The sequence below is a fragment of the Neovison vison genome, chromosome 3, assembly GCF_020171115.1.
Source record: "Neovison vison isolate M4711 chromosome 3, ASM_NN_V1, whole genome shotgun sequence".
Lineage (NCBI taxonomy): Eukaryota > Metazoa > Chordata > Mammalia > Carnivora > Mustelidae > Neogale > Neogale vison.
The window spans coordinates 150,530,220-150,546,378 of record NC_058093.1 but is presented as its reverse complement, the minus strand read 5'-3'; the positions used below and the strand labels follow the sequence as shown (position 1 = coordinate 150,546,378).

Sequence of the window (16,159 nt, the reverse complement as noted above, 5' to 3'; positions counted from 1 at the left end):
TCTGCCTCTCTGTCTACTTGTCAAATGAATAAATAAAATCTTAAAAAGAAAGAAAGAAAGAAAGAAACAATGACGTTGCAGGTTATGATGATGGTGGCCACAGAGGAATGAGGCAAGTTCAAGGTCAGCTAGAAGGTAGGAAATCAGAGGCAGGCAGTGGGACATGGGATATGTTTTAGTCTGCCCAGCTGGGTTGCAAGAGAGGATGGAATTTGGAGACCACAGGGCACATGCTGGAAGACAGAGTCTAAGGAAGGTGTCTGCCTTTGCTGAGTGACCTGGCAAAGTCACTTCTCCTGGCTATCGAAAGCCTTTCTTTCCGATGGTCCATGACTCTCTGCGAGCAAGATGTTATGGTGGTGGTACCCATGTGTGATTTCTCCCTTTCTGGAAAGGCAGATGTGTCCAATATGAGGCGAGGTGAGGTCAGAGCTTTAGGGGACATAAATGTGATAAAATAGGACATGGGCTAGGGTGTGTGTTTTTACATGATTTGTCCCCCTGCCTCCTGTTGAGCTGAAATGACTGAATTTAAGGCCTCTGGCCAGAGATGCACTTGAAATTAGTTGTTCCCTTCCTCATAAAATCAGTTAGAGATGGGGCATCTTAATGGAGCCCTGGATGGGGGGTTCTGATTCCCATCCACCATGCACTGGCCAGAGCTCCCCTTCTTTTGGGCATCAGAAGAACAGCAAAGAAATAGGAAGACAGGGAAAACTGCCTTTGACCTCAGAGAGGCCTCTCGGTGGATACCCATCAACCAGAGTTATTAAAAACACAGGATATGCTCACAACTGAGCCCACCCCTCCAAGAGGCCTCCAGGTCCTCTCATTTTTCCCCTTCCCCAGAGCCCCCAGAGCACATAAGGTTGCTCTTGGGAAAGCCACGTGAAGAAGCTGGGGCCTCAGCCAGACCCTGGCCAATAGGAAGTCTCTAGAGGAGTGGCAAGAGGACAGGGAACTGCCCAAAGCACGAGAGAGGCACAGGCCAGCCCTGGCAGGGAAGAATGGCAGGCAGGCCAGCCTTGGCACTGACCTCGGGGCATGTCCATGGGGTCGAAGCTGGCCAGCAGGTCACGGCACCACTGGCGGTCTCCTTCCACCTTGCTCAGCCAGGTGTTGCAGTTGAAGTAGTAGCGGAGGTGAGGCCGCTTCATGTCGGTCACGATCACGCGATCCAGGTACCAGCTGGCGTTCAGGCCTGTGTTGTCGTGCTCGATCCTGGGGCGGAAGCAGACACCCACACATCATTGGCCGAACAGAGACGACACCCATTCCACACTAGAATACCCAGATGTTCACTCCAAAGAGGGGTGCCATCATTTCGTTCTTGTGGTTGCGTTACCCCTCAAGCCTCAGTTTCCTCATCTCCAAAATGGGAATACCGTGCAAGGTCGAATCACCAGCAAGGTCATAGCACCTTCCACAGAAAATCCAGGATTGCCCAGGACCATCTTGAGCTTCCCCTCCCTCCCTGATCTCCAGACCCCAGACCGCCCCCCCCCAAGATACTCGACTCAGTCCCGCCACCCAGACGATCCCCCCAGCCATCTAGACTGATGTTGACCCGTGGAAATATCACCTGAGCTGCACGTGTGGGCCACGTACATAAGCTTAGATTTTCTAGTAGCCGCATTAAAAAAGAAGCAGAGGGACCGGTGAAGGTCATCTAAATAACGTATTCGATTTCATCCACTTATTATTTCAACAGGTGACCATGCGAATATTTGCTAATGAGATAGTTGACGTTCTTTTCTTTTATTAAGTTTTCAAAAATCTGGTGTGTTTCTATATGTCCAGTGCATCTCAGTTTGGACCAGCTGCGTCTCAAGTGCCCAGAAGCCACACATGTCCAGGGGCTGCTGTATTGGGCAACATAGATCCTCACTCTTCAAAGTCTGGTCTCCCAAGTTCCCCTCACTTCTTTTTTTTTTTTTTTTTTTTTTAAGATTTATTTGTTTATTTGACAGACAGAAATCACAAGGAGGCAGAGAGGCAGGCAGAGAGAGAGGAGGAAGCAGGCTCCCCGCTGAGCAGGGAGCCTGATGCGGGGCTCGATCCCAGAACCCCGGGATGATGACCCGAGCCGAACGAAGGCAGAGGCTTTAACCCACTGAGCCACCCAGGCGCCCCTTCCCGTCACTTCTTGCAGTCCCACTTGTGTTTTGGCAGCCCCAACTTTTTTCCTCTGAGGAGGAAGTTTTCTCCCCTAGACCTTCACCTCTGGATGGCCAAGCATCTTTGCGCCAAGCATCTCCTCCTGCCAGTCGTAGCGAGGTCTTACCTTCGCTGTTTGTGGGAACAAACACAGCTCAAGACAGCACAGCCCTGATGGACCCATGTCACACGTGACATACATGGGGGTGTAGACCTCTGCCTGGCAGTAGGACCCCAGAGTACTGGTTGCCTTTCCCCACACCAACACCAACACCCTCTCCCCGACCCTCCTCTTCCCTATTCGTCACCCCCCCACACACACACAAAGCCAGTGCCAGGGCTCTCCTATGTCCCTTACTTCCTCAGGAAAGTTTATGGTCCTACACTTTCTAGTGGGAGGTAGATAAAACAGGACTCAACGGAGGAAACATTTGACCCTAGCCTGGGGGCAGTCAGTCCACACATGACCTTGACCTCCTGACAAATGGGAATGAACTTGCATGGGCCTGGGTAGTAGATAGGGCGGGAGGGGGGGTGCTCTACCTTAACAGCCAGGCTGATAGAGTTCTTCCTTCCCACATGCTCACACCAACACCCCCAGAGGGACAAGCTCTCTGTCACGAGGTGTCCTGCAAAGTGACTTGGCATCTCTAACCCTTGCTGAGCGCTATTGTCTAAGCACTAACCTGTTGAGTCCTCACTAACTCGTTATTACAAGTGAGGGAAGTGGGACTTGGAGAGGAACTTCCTGAAGTCCCACAGCTAGCAAATGACGGGGCAGACATTTGAACCACAGTGATCTGGACTCAGAGAGTCTGCTCCTGACCACCATGCTGGTGCCTCTCAGAGCCGATTTCCCAAGTTTGTGAGACATTGTCTCAAACTGTCTTCATCCAAAGAAGTGAATCTCTAATGGGAAAGTTTAGGGTGGGAGGGAAAGATCTGGGCCTTTGGTCACCCCGGAAATGACACCAGGGGGTAATTAATACTCAGAAAAGGTCAGTAGTGATGTTAGTTCCTAATCTACTGGACTTCCTCTCAGTCCCTCCCTGGTCAGGGTTCAGATTCCTACCTGATTTTGTAGATGAGGCCCACATTGTTGGTCCTCACCCGGAACACGTCAACGTTGGCTTTCTCGAAGGCAGATTCACTCCTACAATGAACGTGCACAGTTAGCACAGACCTGCACTAGGCTCACAAGCCCGGGAGGAGAGCCAAGGGCTGGCATCCCCTTCTTCCTCCACCGTCCCAGTCCCGGGAAGAGCTACGAGCAACCGCTCCCATTCTGAGATTCCTTCCTGACAGGGGGCAAGGTCGGTTGGTATCCGCTCCTTGTTTTCACAGTCAAGTTCTCCTGGGATGCCTGCCATGTGTCACTAAGACAAGTATGGCGGGCGGTATCAGCCCCATTTTACAAACAGGGAAAGTGCTGGGTGGTAGCAGAGCTGGGACCAGAACCCGGATCTCCAGAGTCATGACCCAGTTGGGCTCTGGTTGCTCTGGGTTGGGACAGTGGAGGAGGAAGGCAGGCACAGTAAATATCATGGTGCTCTCGGTCTGCAGGCGCCCAGGCCTCTCCTCACTTGCCTTGCTTTTGCTCAGGGGAGTTGCAATGGCAGCCCCAAGCAGATGCAGACCTTGGGTGGTGGCCCACGGTCCTGCCATTCCAACAAGAAAGGAAACACTCAACCCAAACCAGCAACCAGGGGAGTCAGGTGGTGAGGGAATGCATATCGAGCATCACACAAAAGGTGTGAACAGAGGCAAGTACACCTGAGAGGTTCCTCAGTGAGCTGCCCAGGTGGATCCAAACTCAGGTGCGTCCTGGATTCTATCCAGCTTACATGCAGGAGGCCCGGAGCGGCCTCCCCACGCGGTCCTCTGGGAGCAGAAGCCGGGATCTCGTGCCGACACTGCTGTGTCCTCTGTGTGGGCCGGGTCCCCGCCCGTGGAGCCTGCTCACGGCTCTTCCTGCCCCCACAGTGCAGGCCTCACAGGTCCGGAGAGCTGTGGACCTCCCACCAGGCTCCCAGCCGGGGCTCCCGGCATCAGCACACATCCCCCAGGAAAAGAAAAGTGTAGAACACACATGACTATTTATTGGCCAGACAAAGAGGGAGGTGGAGAGCATTCTGTCCAAGGCAACAAGGCTCAGACTCTCTCAGCCACAGAAGGCTTGTAAGGTTCTATGGACTGGGATGCTGTGGGCCTGCCAACAGACCCACTTTGGCAAACAGTCCGTCCTGAGAAGTCTCCTGAAGGTGGGCACATGGTGAGGCAGGAGGCCTCCGGCCCTCCCAAAGCAGGCAGAGACCATGAAGTCAGGTGACAAGCGTGCACGGGGGCAGCCTTGTCAGGGGACAAGTTGAGGTCCGGCCACAGAGGGTGGGAAGGAGAAAAGACTAGAAATTTCTGGATTTCTGCTCGAGGGAAAGGACCCATTTGCAGGCTCGTTGCATATACTTGTCAGAGGCTTACTTCCAACAGTGAATAACCACACAGCCCACGTTGCATTGCAGTCAAAGCCATCGTGTGCCACAGTGTGGAACACACACGAACGTTATTCTGTGCCTCGGGATTGTGTAAATGGGAAAGAAGTGAATAGGAGTCATTTTCTGTTTCAACATGAGACAACAAGAGACAGTTTTTTGACCAGACAAGAGTGTCTCTGTCTCTACATTGACCCAGGAAAGAGCGGCCCTGGGAAGAGCTGCGGTCGAACACCGTGCAGCCATCAAAAACTCCTGTTATCAAAGAGGAGTCAATGCAACAGATACAGGCTTACGATAGAGGCATAAAAGAAAAGCAGATTAAAAATAGAACGTATGAACAGAACGACCAACACAACAGAATGCCAACTGCATTTAAAAACCACGGAGTGGAAGGATTTATTCAAAAACATCGCGTCTAGATGGTAAGACTACTATGAAGCGATGGTTGTTTATTCTTGTCTGTGTTGTCTGTGTACATTTCCAAAGGGAGTGCGTCGTGATTTGCCGTCACGAATATGGGGCAGTCCCATTTCCTCAGCCCCCCGCTCCCCACGGCCTACGGCCCCCTGGCGTGAGTCCTTGGGGACAAGTCTGAGGATGGTCAGGCTTCACCTGCTGTGGGGCCTGGAATTGGGGAAGCAGCCAGTGCCAATGAGCAGGGGGAGAAGGGGGCGATTTGAAAGGAAAGCAGCTGGAGTCCTGGGAAGCCTCTGACCACAGCCCCTTCTGGAGAAGCTCTGACAGCTGCCTTTAACCTGCAGAAATGCCCTATGGCCTTGACCAGGTGGGCTGTGAATTCAGACATCCCAGTGTGTTTGTTATTAGTCGACCATAGTGTACTGTCCCGCAGAAAACAAATGTTCAAAAGCGAGGTGGAAGGAGGAAACCAGGAGAGAAAGGTCTACCAGGATGGGCAGAGGGTCTCAGGAACCCAGCGGAGGAAGGTTCCAGCATGTCACAGGATGTGGAGCAATTGTCCATGGAGCTCATGTGATGGGGCCCAGCATCTCCCTGGCCGATGAGAGGAAGGCCTTCTGGGGCCCAGAGCCTCTCCCCAGTGGAAGGAAGGGAAGGACTGAAGAGACACACCTCCCCGGACCGTCTTCTTCCAGAGTGGGGGCCACGATAATCCCAAACAAGCTCCAGCCGCCACCCGCCAGGTCAGATTCTGAAATTCCTGCTTCTGGGAAGTCAGAATGCAATAAAAGTTGATTTCAGAAAACTGACTGGAGGCGAGAGAGAAGTACCAAGGGCCAGAGAGTCCCCTCACAAAGGAAACATTAGAGATGCAGACTTCTCACGTTTCCTTGCGGGAGGCTGTGGCTTCCCCATGGCTCCTGGTCGCTCAGCAAATGAAGGCTAATGCAGTACACAGCCCCCTCCCTGGCCGAGCCCGCCCATTCAGTGTGGACCCCTACCCAGGAAAGCCTATAAAGGCCGCACAGGGCATTTTAGCCCAACATGGCCGAGCTAGTGGGCTAAAATGCCAGGCATTCTCTGACACTCAGATGGTGAATTCTCCATGGGAGAACCATGTTCCCGAAGATGCATGAGATCCCATCCTTTTGCCATATTCTGAACATGAGACCCAGGGCTGGGGGTGGTCCTGGGTGATGGGGAAGGGCACCCAGAACATGGGGCCTTCCTCTGGGAGCCACGTGGCTATTGATATTCAGCTGGTGTGGGGTCCGGGTGGAGGTCAGCTGGCAGGGGATCAAAGTGAACGTGCCACACTCTTTGCTGACTAGCAAAGGACCTGGTGTGTACCGAGGAGTCAGACACTGAACCACGAGGGTCAGAACAGTCAGCATGTTAACATCAGGCGCCAAATAATTGAGCAGAATTCATTTGTATTGGGAAGTAAACATTCTGTTAGGCCAGGTGGGAGGCAGGCGAAGTCCCGGGGCATGGGAGAAAAGGCAGAAGATGGAGCAGGAACGGAGGGGAGAGAGGAAAGAGAGGGTGCAGGAGACACAGGAGAGGAAGGTGGGGTGTGGGAGTGCGGCCAGACGCCATGGAGAAAGCAGCTATGGGAAATTGCAGGGGAGGCAGTGGCTTCGTCTTCAGATGATGGCGCCTGTCTAAGATTCCATTTCAAGCTGTTTGTATTGCTGTGCTGGGCACTCGCTCTGGTGCCCCGAGTTTCAGGGAAGTCTATATACTCAAGAACTCCTCGTAGCCTCTGTGTGTGTGTGTGTGTGTGTGTGTGTGTGTAAAGCAAGGAAAGGGAACTTAGTTTCAGTTAGCACACGAGTTGGCTTTGGGGTCACACCGAGTAATGAGGAGGGAACAGCAGCCCACAGTGAGCCGAGAGACTGGGAGCCAGACCCCAGGGCAGGGGTGCGGGCGAAGGGTGGGCTGGAACACCTCCATCTCAATGTCATAGAGCAAGGTGACCTCTGCAGCCCTCACATCTGGGGTCCTCCGGCAGCCCGGGAGTCCTTGGAAAGCGGTGCTTCCCTCCCAGGCCCAAGGTCTCCGTCATGAACTAAAGGCATCTTAGATGGCGAGGAGTGTGTCTTTGCCATTCTCTCTGCAGACACTTCCCTGGATCTTACAGCGGCCAAATTAATCTTTCCCGGGCATGTTGTATGTTGGGCCCCCACTGATGAGCTTGCAAGCAGGGCCTTCTAAGGCCCGGTCCTCCCCTCGCAGCCCCTTGCTGCCTCCGTGTGTCTGCAAGCTATTCCCTGTGGTCTGAAGTACCCTTCCCCTGTCCCCTCTCATCTGGGTCTTTTTCACCACCCGAGGCCCAGATCACCTGCCCTTCCCTGTGAAGTCCTGCTCTGGCAGCCCTGACAGGTAACACTGAGCTCTGGCTGTTTGCAAGCAGCTGGGAGAGGGTCTGGAGAGACGAGCCGGCCACCCCTCACGGTCCGCCTCCCCTGGCACCCCTCTGCACATCACCTCTCCAGCCTCCCAGGACAGACAGCACAGGCTACAAAATGAGCCCCACCTCTGAAATCACCTATTCCCCCTGGGCTCCTACAGAGCCGTCCAGGCCAGCCCGACCGGGGTCCTGGCCAGACCCATGCCTTTGCTCCCCAGCCCGGAGCACAACACAGGTCCGGAGAGACCCACTGAGTCACAAGGAGGGGGTGCCCATTTCTGCCGATGGGGCTGGCGTGGAGATGCTGGCCGATGTGTGATGCCTGGAGGCCTCCCTGCCCTGTCCCTCTCTCTGCCGTGATGCAGGCTTCCCTTCCGCACTGGGAAGGAAGGCTGGAATTCAGGCTCCTGGGAATGGGGACTCATTGACCAGCCTTCCTCCTGGTTTATGAAAGGTGACTCTGGGGCCTTCCTGGGAGGCTGTTTTGACAGAGGAAAATAGTTGGGGGGGGAGTGAGGGTACTAGGTGCAGAAAGTAGGAAAAACAGCAAGGAACCACAGTGAAAGGAGAAAAGTGTTCTTTTCATTTAAAAGAGGCAGGCTGGGGACTCCAGAAACCACCCTGGCTGGTTTCCCAGAGCTTAGTGGCTTCTCCCTAGAATAGTGCGCTGGGTGGGGAGGGGGTCACATGGCAAAGAGGATGGACATTTCATGTCTTCTCTTTACCGTGCCCACATCACTGGAGAGAGAGACTTCCGCAAGCCAGTCACTCCACAGAGTAAGCGGTACAAGAAGACGGGTACCCTGTTCTGCGGAAATGGACAAAATGAGACGTTACACCTGCCTCGATGGGGCCATATTTAGGCCACAGCCCACGCTCAGGGCAAACTTGGGAGGCAGGGCCGGGTCAGTCTGCAAAGCACCGGGTCAGTCTGCAAAGCACAGAGTTCGGGGATATCCTGGCCTGGGGGCCCCACCCCTCCATGGCCTCCCCGACTGTCCCCCCCCCACCCCCCAGGAGGTCACAACCTAGGGGCTCAGGAAGCCTGCAGGGGACGCTCACACACACTCTCTGGGCCGCAGGGCCCATGCTCGAGGAAAGTGTCCACATCTCCTGGGGTTTGAAGACCAGCTTTACCGTCTAGAAGCTCCATGGCTCAGAGCCATTGGCCCCTCCTCTCTAGGTCTCAGTTTCCCCATGAATGAGTTGAAATAAATGTAGTGGATTTTCACATTTTTCTTGGCTATAGAACTCTTGGCACAAATGAAATCTGACTCAGAAACTCAGTGGGCAAGGCAACCTTAAATCGGGCTGCTCTGGAGGCAGGGAGGATAGGGGTACGGTGGGCTCAGAACCAATGGACCCATCCCCAGTTCCGTTCAGCACAGACTGAGAGCCAGCTGCCTACGACACTGCGGCTGCCCCTAGACAGCCCGGGGATTGCAGAACTCTGCGAAAGCAGCCCACGTTCTGCTCGGGGGTATCTGTGTGCAAACGCGGGTGGTCGGGGGAGAGGATAAAAACCGAGAGGCAGCAGCCCTGCTGTGAATGAATGTGAAATGACACAGCGCATACACGTGAACACACACGCAGAGCATGTCTACACAAGCACACCTGCACAAGTGCACAAGTCCCCACTTAGGAGGAGTCTATGTGTGTGCGCGCTAGCTCACAGGCGGGTGTTGGGTGGAGCTGGGCCCTAGGAGAGACACAGGTCAGAGCATTGTAAACTCCGGGCTCCTTTGAATGCATGGTTTTGTTTCCTCCTTTCAACTGCCCTGTGAGGTTCCTAAAAGGGGGATGATCACTCCTAGATGCTAGAGGAGGGAGCCAAGGCCTTGGATGTGAAGAGGTTTGGCCAAAGTGACATGGCAACTATGTGGTAAAGCTGGACCCAGACCCAGGGTTCCTGGTCCCACATCAAGGGACAGCTAATAGGATTCTTGGGAATTCTGAGATCCAAAGTAAGTATTACTTCACACGAAAACCAACAGGAAGGTTGATAGGAGATCACTGGGAAGGACCCAGTTGCCCTGTGGTCTGTTGTTAGCAGAGGCCTTGGGCCACTTAATATGCCTGTGGCTACACAGGTCTTCTCCCTGGCTTCTAGAACTGCATTAATCCTGACTAACAGTTGACGATCCCGCCAAGGCCAAGTTGGTACTCACTTGCTAGTGAGATGGAGCTTGGGAGAGAGCCCATTCTCTCCAAAAAGGGTGATGAAGACATTGGCATCTGTCCCTGCACCACGAACGTCCCCCGTGGCTGTGACCACCTCGTACACTGGAGGAGAAAAGAGGACAGGTTGCAGGCTTATCAGAAAACCCAGAATCCTACATGGGCTTGAAGAAGCCATAGCTCCTACCAGCTCCTTAGGGGGTTCCCAACCAAAAGGTCTCTATAGACCCCTGGTACAGCCCACAAGCCTCTGAGCCAGGGTCAGACCCACACCAAGTTCTCCCGTAAGACGAAAACCGCCTATTTAATGGTGCACACTCATTTTACAGGTAAGGAACCTATAGACAGGGGGCAAGCCCAGGCCACACACCACACAGTGTCATCACTGGAGCCAACCCAGGGCCTTTCCAGCACAGCAGCTAGATGCCTCCTAGATACGGCCTTCAAAGCCCGCACCTGCTCTCACATTCCTCTCTGTCCTCTGTGAATGCAGTTGCATTGTCAGCCCTCACCTCCCCTGACCTCCCCTGACTGTCATTACAGGCCCAGGAAGAGCTGTCCCAGAGCTGAGTGACGCAGAGCTTCGTCAGGGCTCCCTTCTTGGCAGGGACACAGATTTCCCCTCTCTTTGGTTCCTAGAAGCTTGTACTGTTTGCTTTTGATGCCTTTTCTTTGAAGTCCCTGGTTCAGATGAAGATCCTGATCACAGCACCATGAGGGAAGAGAGGAGGAAGTACATTTGCACAACTCCTTGTCTCCTGTGATAAACAAATCCTGAATTTTTCCTCGTCTGCACCACAGGGGTGCCTGATTTGTAGACAAGCCTTGGATTCCTCCCTGGGAAAAACTCCAGGACCTAAAGAGTTGCCCACATGGCTTTGCACGTACACAGGGACATGTCCAAAATGAATGTCCACAGAAGAATGAGCAGTGTGGTAGAAATTCCAGGACCACATCACATGAGAGAAGACACAGAGGCCTGGAGATGCATGGCTTGGAGAAAAGGAGAGTCTGGGGAGCGAGAGGAATGAGGAAGCTACGTCAAGGGCACACAGGTCCTTCTTAAATAGCACACTGGCCATAAAAAAAAAATTGATAAATTGAGACTTACTGAAATGAAGCCCATTATCTGATTGAAAAGGCAAGTCACAAACTAGAAGATAGTTGGGAATGCATACACCTAACAAAGGACTCAGGCTCAGAAGAGGTAAAGAATTCGCACAATCAATAAAGAAAAGAGGTACCACACTCTTTTCTGAATGGGCAGCAAATTGTTTAAAGATAAACACACAATTACCATAAGATCCAGACATTCCACTTTTAGGTACTTACCCAAGGGGAATAAAAATAAAACATGTCTACACAAAGACCTGCATACAAATGTTCATAGCAATTTTATTCATAATAGCTCTAGACTGGAAACAACCTAAATTTCCAACCACAGATGAACGGATAAGCAAGTTGGGGTATATCTGTACCATGAAAGACTACTCAGCATCAAGAGGGAATGAACCACCCCCATATGTGATAGAGATGAATCTTTTTTTTTTTTTTAAAGATTTTATTTATTTATTTGACAGAGAGAGATTACAAGTAGGCAGAGAGGCAGGCAGAGAGAGAGGAGGAAGCAGGCTCCCCGCTGAGCAGAGAGCCTGATGCGGGACTCGATCCCAGGACCCTGAGATCACGACCCGAGCCGAAAGCAGCGGCTTAACCCACTGAGCCACCCAGGCGCCCCGATAGAGATGAATCTTGAGCAGGTTATGCCGAGAAAAGAAGTCAGACGCAAACTCGATGCACCGTAATGTTACTCACATGAACCTTTAGGAAAGACTAATCTACTTTAACAGAAAGCAGAACATGGTTGCCCTGGAACTGGAAGCAGAGGGAATTGGACTGAGGAGGGGCACGGGGACCTCTGAGAATAATGTAAATGCTATATGGTTGTACAGATGTGTACGTATGTCAATGCCCATCAAACAGCACATTTAAAATAGGTGCATTTTATTAGGAGGTCATTATATTTCAATAAAATTGTATTTCTGTAAAGTTGGAAAATGGGCAAAAGGCTTAAACAGGTATGTCCTAGGAGAAGATACCCAAGTGGCCAATAAGTATATGGAAGTGTGCTCAGCATCATTATTCCTCAGGGAAATGCAGATTGAAATTATGAGATACTACCATACACCCACCAGGATGGCTAAAATTAAAAAGACTGACAGTTCTAAGTGTTGACAAGAATGTGGAGCCCCTGGCACTCTCACACATTGCTGGTTGTGAGTGTAAATTGGTATAAACACCAGTAGCTAAACATATGCCCACTCTGTGACCCAGTGATTCTATCTCTAGTTACAAATCCAAAAGAAATGAGTCCATGTGTCCATCCAAAGATATAGACAAGATTAATAGCAGCTTTATGTTTAATAGCTAAAAACTAGAAATAACACAAATGCCCACCAGCAACAGAAAGTTAAATAAATGATGTATTTATAAAATACAATAGGACACAAAAAGACCAAACTTTCTAGCAAGTCACAAAACAGGTAAATCTCTAAGGTAGAAAGTTGAGTGAAAAAGAGGAGCTAGATACAAAAAATGTGTCTACTGTATGGTTTTGTTTATCTGAAACTCAAGAATGGAAAAAACTAACCCAAACTGATAGAACCAGGAGAGCTGTTACCTCTGGAAAGGAGAGTGAGGGAACTTTCTGGAGCCTGGAAAAGTTCCATGTCCTGATCTGAATGTTAATTCCACAAGCATGCACATACGTGAAAAGTCATCAGGCAGTACTTTTAGGAAAAGCTTTGTACTGTATATATATTACTTTTCAATTTAAAATTTTTAATTAAAAACTCAGTTCAGATAGCGAAGAGACTATCATGTGGGGGCCAAATATCCTGTGGAAAACACAAGATTCTGTTTGGCTCCAGAGGGGAGGACACAAGTGCACAGGGCTGCACAAAGAACTATTGAGGGCACCATAGGGTTCTAGCCCCAAGTCTGGCAAGTGGGAGGGGCCCAATAAATAATTACCTGGGGGAATGAATGAGCAAATGAATGAATCAATCAATCAATGAAATGAATGTAGACAACAGAACTAAACTGACCAATATTTGAATCCCAATTCTACCATTACTGGCTGTGTGATTTCAACTTAACTTCCCACAGAGTCTCAATGACCTCATCTCTGAAGCAGGAATAATTTCTTCCTTGAAGGATTATGAGAAGGATTAAATCAGATGAAACAAAAATTCCAGTGTTCGTGCTCACTGAGTCAAGTATTTCCACTTCTGGGAACTTAGCTTACAGACCCCCTTCCACAATGAGATGAAAGATCTATGTTTCTTAAGTAGTAGACTGCCAGCATCATCACCATTACATCATCTCCTTCATGGTCACCACCATCATCATCATCACCTTCATGGTCACTGTCAACATCATCACCATCATCACTATCAGCATCTCCATCGTCAACATCAACTGCATCATCATCATGCCTGCCATTATCCCCATTAACAACATTCTCAGGGAGGCTTCCTTGGGATATTGTACCCCAAAAATGCTAAGCAACCCCTGTCTGGGATGGACCAGAGGAGAGCATCCCAAGGCTGGAAGTTTGTGCAGGATGGCCTCCAAGATCCCTCGTATCTCAGGTTCTGATATAAGTCACTCTCTTCCCCTAAGGGTCCTATCCTAGCTAGGAAAGAGACCAGTGCCCTGGGCTCAGCCTTCCCTCAGGGCACTGAGGGAGCCACTCTGCTCCCTCCGGCTGTTGGTGAATTCCAGTGTAGCCTGGAGGTGGCCTGAGGAACAGAGAGGGAAATGTAGGCCTTTCTCCTTTTCCTTCCCCATCACACTCACCAAGAGTCTCCCAGTAATGCAAGAACCCAGAGCTCAGGGCAAGAGGAAACAAGTCATTCTAGAGAATATCAGTGACACGGCAGGTTTGGTGTGTGACTACTGTTACTGCTAGTGTCCTGCCCTGACTGAAGAGCCTGTGGTTTGCTCCGCTCCAAGTGTTTTCACCACAGTCAAGAGCAAGGACCAACCAGAACAGCTCGACTTAAAGTTTGAGTCTGCTACTTACTAGCTCTGTGATCTTGGGCAGGTTACTTAACTTCAGTTTCCTCATCTGAGAAAGAAGACAAGAATGCCACCTCGACCTTGGGCAGTTGTGAAGGTTACATCGGTTAGTATGAGCGGAGAGCTTCTCCATGTACCTGGCGCTCCCAGAGACATCTGTGTGGCGGCCCTGAGGACGGAGTGGGGACTTGCCTTGGGAAGGGTTATTTGAGCTTCTTGTTCTCTCTCCCACTTGTGACTTTGCTCAAGTCACTTAAGTTCCCAGGGCCTCAGTCCTTAACCTGTGAAATGCAACTAATCCCATCTGCCTTGACAGTTCTCAGAATCTTCAAGATTGAATGTGAGCCTGAAAGTAAAAAGACTTCACAAAGGGTAAAAAGAAGAGCCAACATGTGAGGGAACAGATAGTCACACAGACACCCAGAGCCCCTGAACAGAAGTGGACAGGGTGGTGGCTCCCGGAGACTTGAGAATGCACTCCCCAGCAGCCACGTGTGCTGGAGAGAACACCCCAGAAGCTGAGAGTGCTTGTCAAGGGTGCTACACGCACACCAGCTGCAGTCCCCTCCCCACTAACCGGTTTGAGTTGGGGCGCCTGCACTGGGGCAAGGCAGTACCTGTGCTGGGGGAAGATGGCAATGCCTCACTTGTTCCAGGCCTGCCTTTCCTTCCCACAATGCCCCTCCCTCCAAGAGGCACTCAGAACACCATGCTGGGAGAGGAACCTCCGCTGAGCCACTGCCTTCATGTGATGACCACCTTCTCTGAGCCTGGGTCTGTGCTGGGAGCTGGGTGAGGAGTGAGGACAAATATAGGGGGGGCCCACCTTCATGGGGGACAGGATGGCCGAGGTTCAAGAAGTTAGAAGCCCAACACACCAGGCTCATGTGAAGCAACAGAACCATGAAAAAGTGGACATAGGTAAGGAACTCATGGTGGACTGGAATTAAGGAAGTCTTCATGGAAGAGGGGAACCTGAGCTGGGCTTTCAGAGTCAAGATAGAAAGAGGGAGAAAGGGTTGGGTGAACAAGCCCGTGGACAAGCACAGAGTAGGCATTCAATAGACATCTTTCGACTGAATGGATGAATGGGTGAATGAATGAATGAATGAATGAGTGGATGGATGGACGGACAGACGGACGAATGGATGGACAGATAGATGGATGGACAGATGGATGGACAGATGGATGGACGGACGGATGAATGGATGAGTGAATGAACAAATAGGTGAGTGAATGAATGAATCTGGAGCTTCCAGGAACTAGTGAGCCACTTTGGAGTAAGCCCTGAGAATGTAATGCCTTCAGGGACCAGGCAGGCAGCATCAGTGAGTGAAACAGATCTAGTCTGAGTGATAGGGAGCAGAGGGGACTATGACAAACTGGCCTTCCATAGCCTACAGGCACCCACAGGCAAAATCTTTCAAAACATTTTAAAGACAAACAAACACAACCAAACCAAACCAACAAAACTCCTCTTCAGGCCAAAATGAACCCCTGGATCCCCAGTCCAGCCGTCTCTGGTTACCGCCCTGAAGCAGCCCCCATACCCCACAGGGGAGGATGAGCCCGGAAGGACAAGCCCCAGGGTCTAGAGCAGCAAATGCCCTCCCCACATGGGCCCCAGACCCCTTCTCCATCACCAGAGTGGCAGCAGGCCCTACCCCCACCAGGCAGGTGGTGAGGGGTCACGCCTCTTCCCCACACCCCTTCCCATACCCTACGCCCCTCTGCCTGAGCACAGCAGGGGGCTCTGGGCCATCAGGCTGCAGGGTGGAGACCGGGCTGGAACTTGGCTCTTGGGATGTATAGGACTGGAGAGTGTGGGCACTGCGGTTCTAGTCTATTCCATGCCACTGAGATCCATGTCTGAGGGCAGCTGGCCTTGACTCTGTACAGGGGACCATGGTTGAACGCCCGCCCGTTGCTCCGCGGTGATGGAGGACAGCCGGACAGCCGCGGGGCAGCGGCTGCGTTGGAACCTGCCCTCCCTCCTCCGTGCACGGGAAGGGCCGTGTGCACGGCTCGGCCCGCCGCCCGCACCTTTGGCCTTGTAGTACTCATGCTCCAGCTCCTCCTCATCGTCCTCCGAGGCATAGTTCAGCAGCTCCTCCTCGTACAGGGCGAGAAAGTCAATGTCTTTCTTTCTCCTCTTTTTCTTCTGGGGCATCATTTTGCCGGCTGCCCCTTCTCGGCACTTGCCGACTCACGGCGCCCACCTTCTTACACTTTCTTGGCCCCGAGGTCTTTCTCCCTGACCTCCATGCCCACCTCTGGGTGGCCCAGAGCCCACGCTTGGGTTCCCTGTGTCCACAGCCTGTTCCTGCGCCCTCTCCTCTCTGGCAGTGGAACTGAGCCTCAGTGCCCGATCTCTGTCCTTCCTGTCCCTGGCCCCTCTCTCTGTCCCCCAGTCATCAGC

General features: G+C 51.8%; 1 protein-coding gene across 2 annotated transcripts in view; it reads right to left on the bottom strand.

The window, feature by feature from the left end:
- Positions 1–15,913, bottom strand: part of LOXHD1 (lipoxygenase homology PLAT domains 1) — a 151,338-nt gene extending 135,425 nt beyond the window's left edge. For both annotated transcript variants that reach the window (XM_044240992.1, XM_044240993.1), the window contains exons 1-4: positions 15,784–15,913; positions 9,648–9,762; positions 3,230–3,310; positions 1,037–1,221 (exon numbers count right to left, since the gene is read on the bottom strand). In XM_044240992.1, coding sequence (XP_044096927.1) covers positions 1,037–1,221; positions 3,230–3,310; positions 9,648–9,762; positions 15,784–15,913 — 511 coding nt within the window. The remainder of the gene's footprint in view (positions 1–1,036; positions 1,222–3,229; positions 3,311–9,647; positions 9,763–15,783) is intronic.
- Positions 15,914–16,159: the final 246 nt, after the last annotated feature.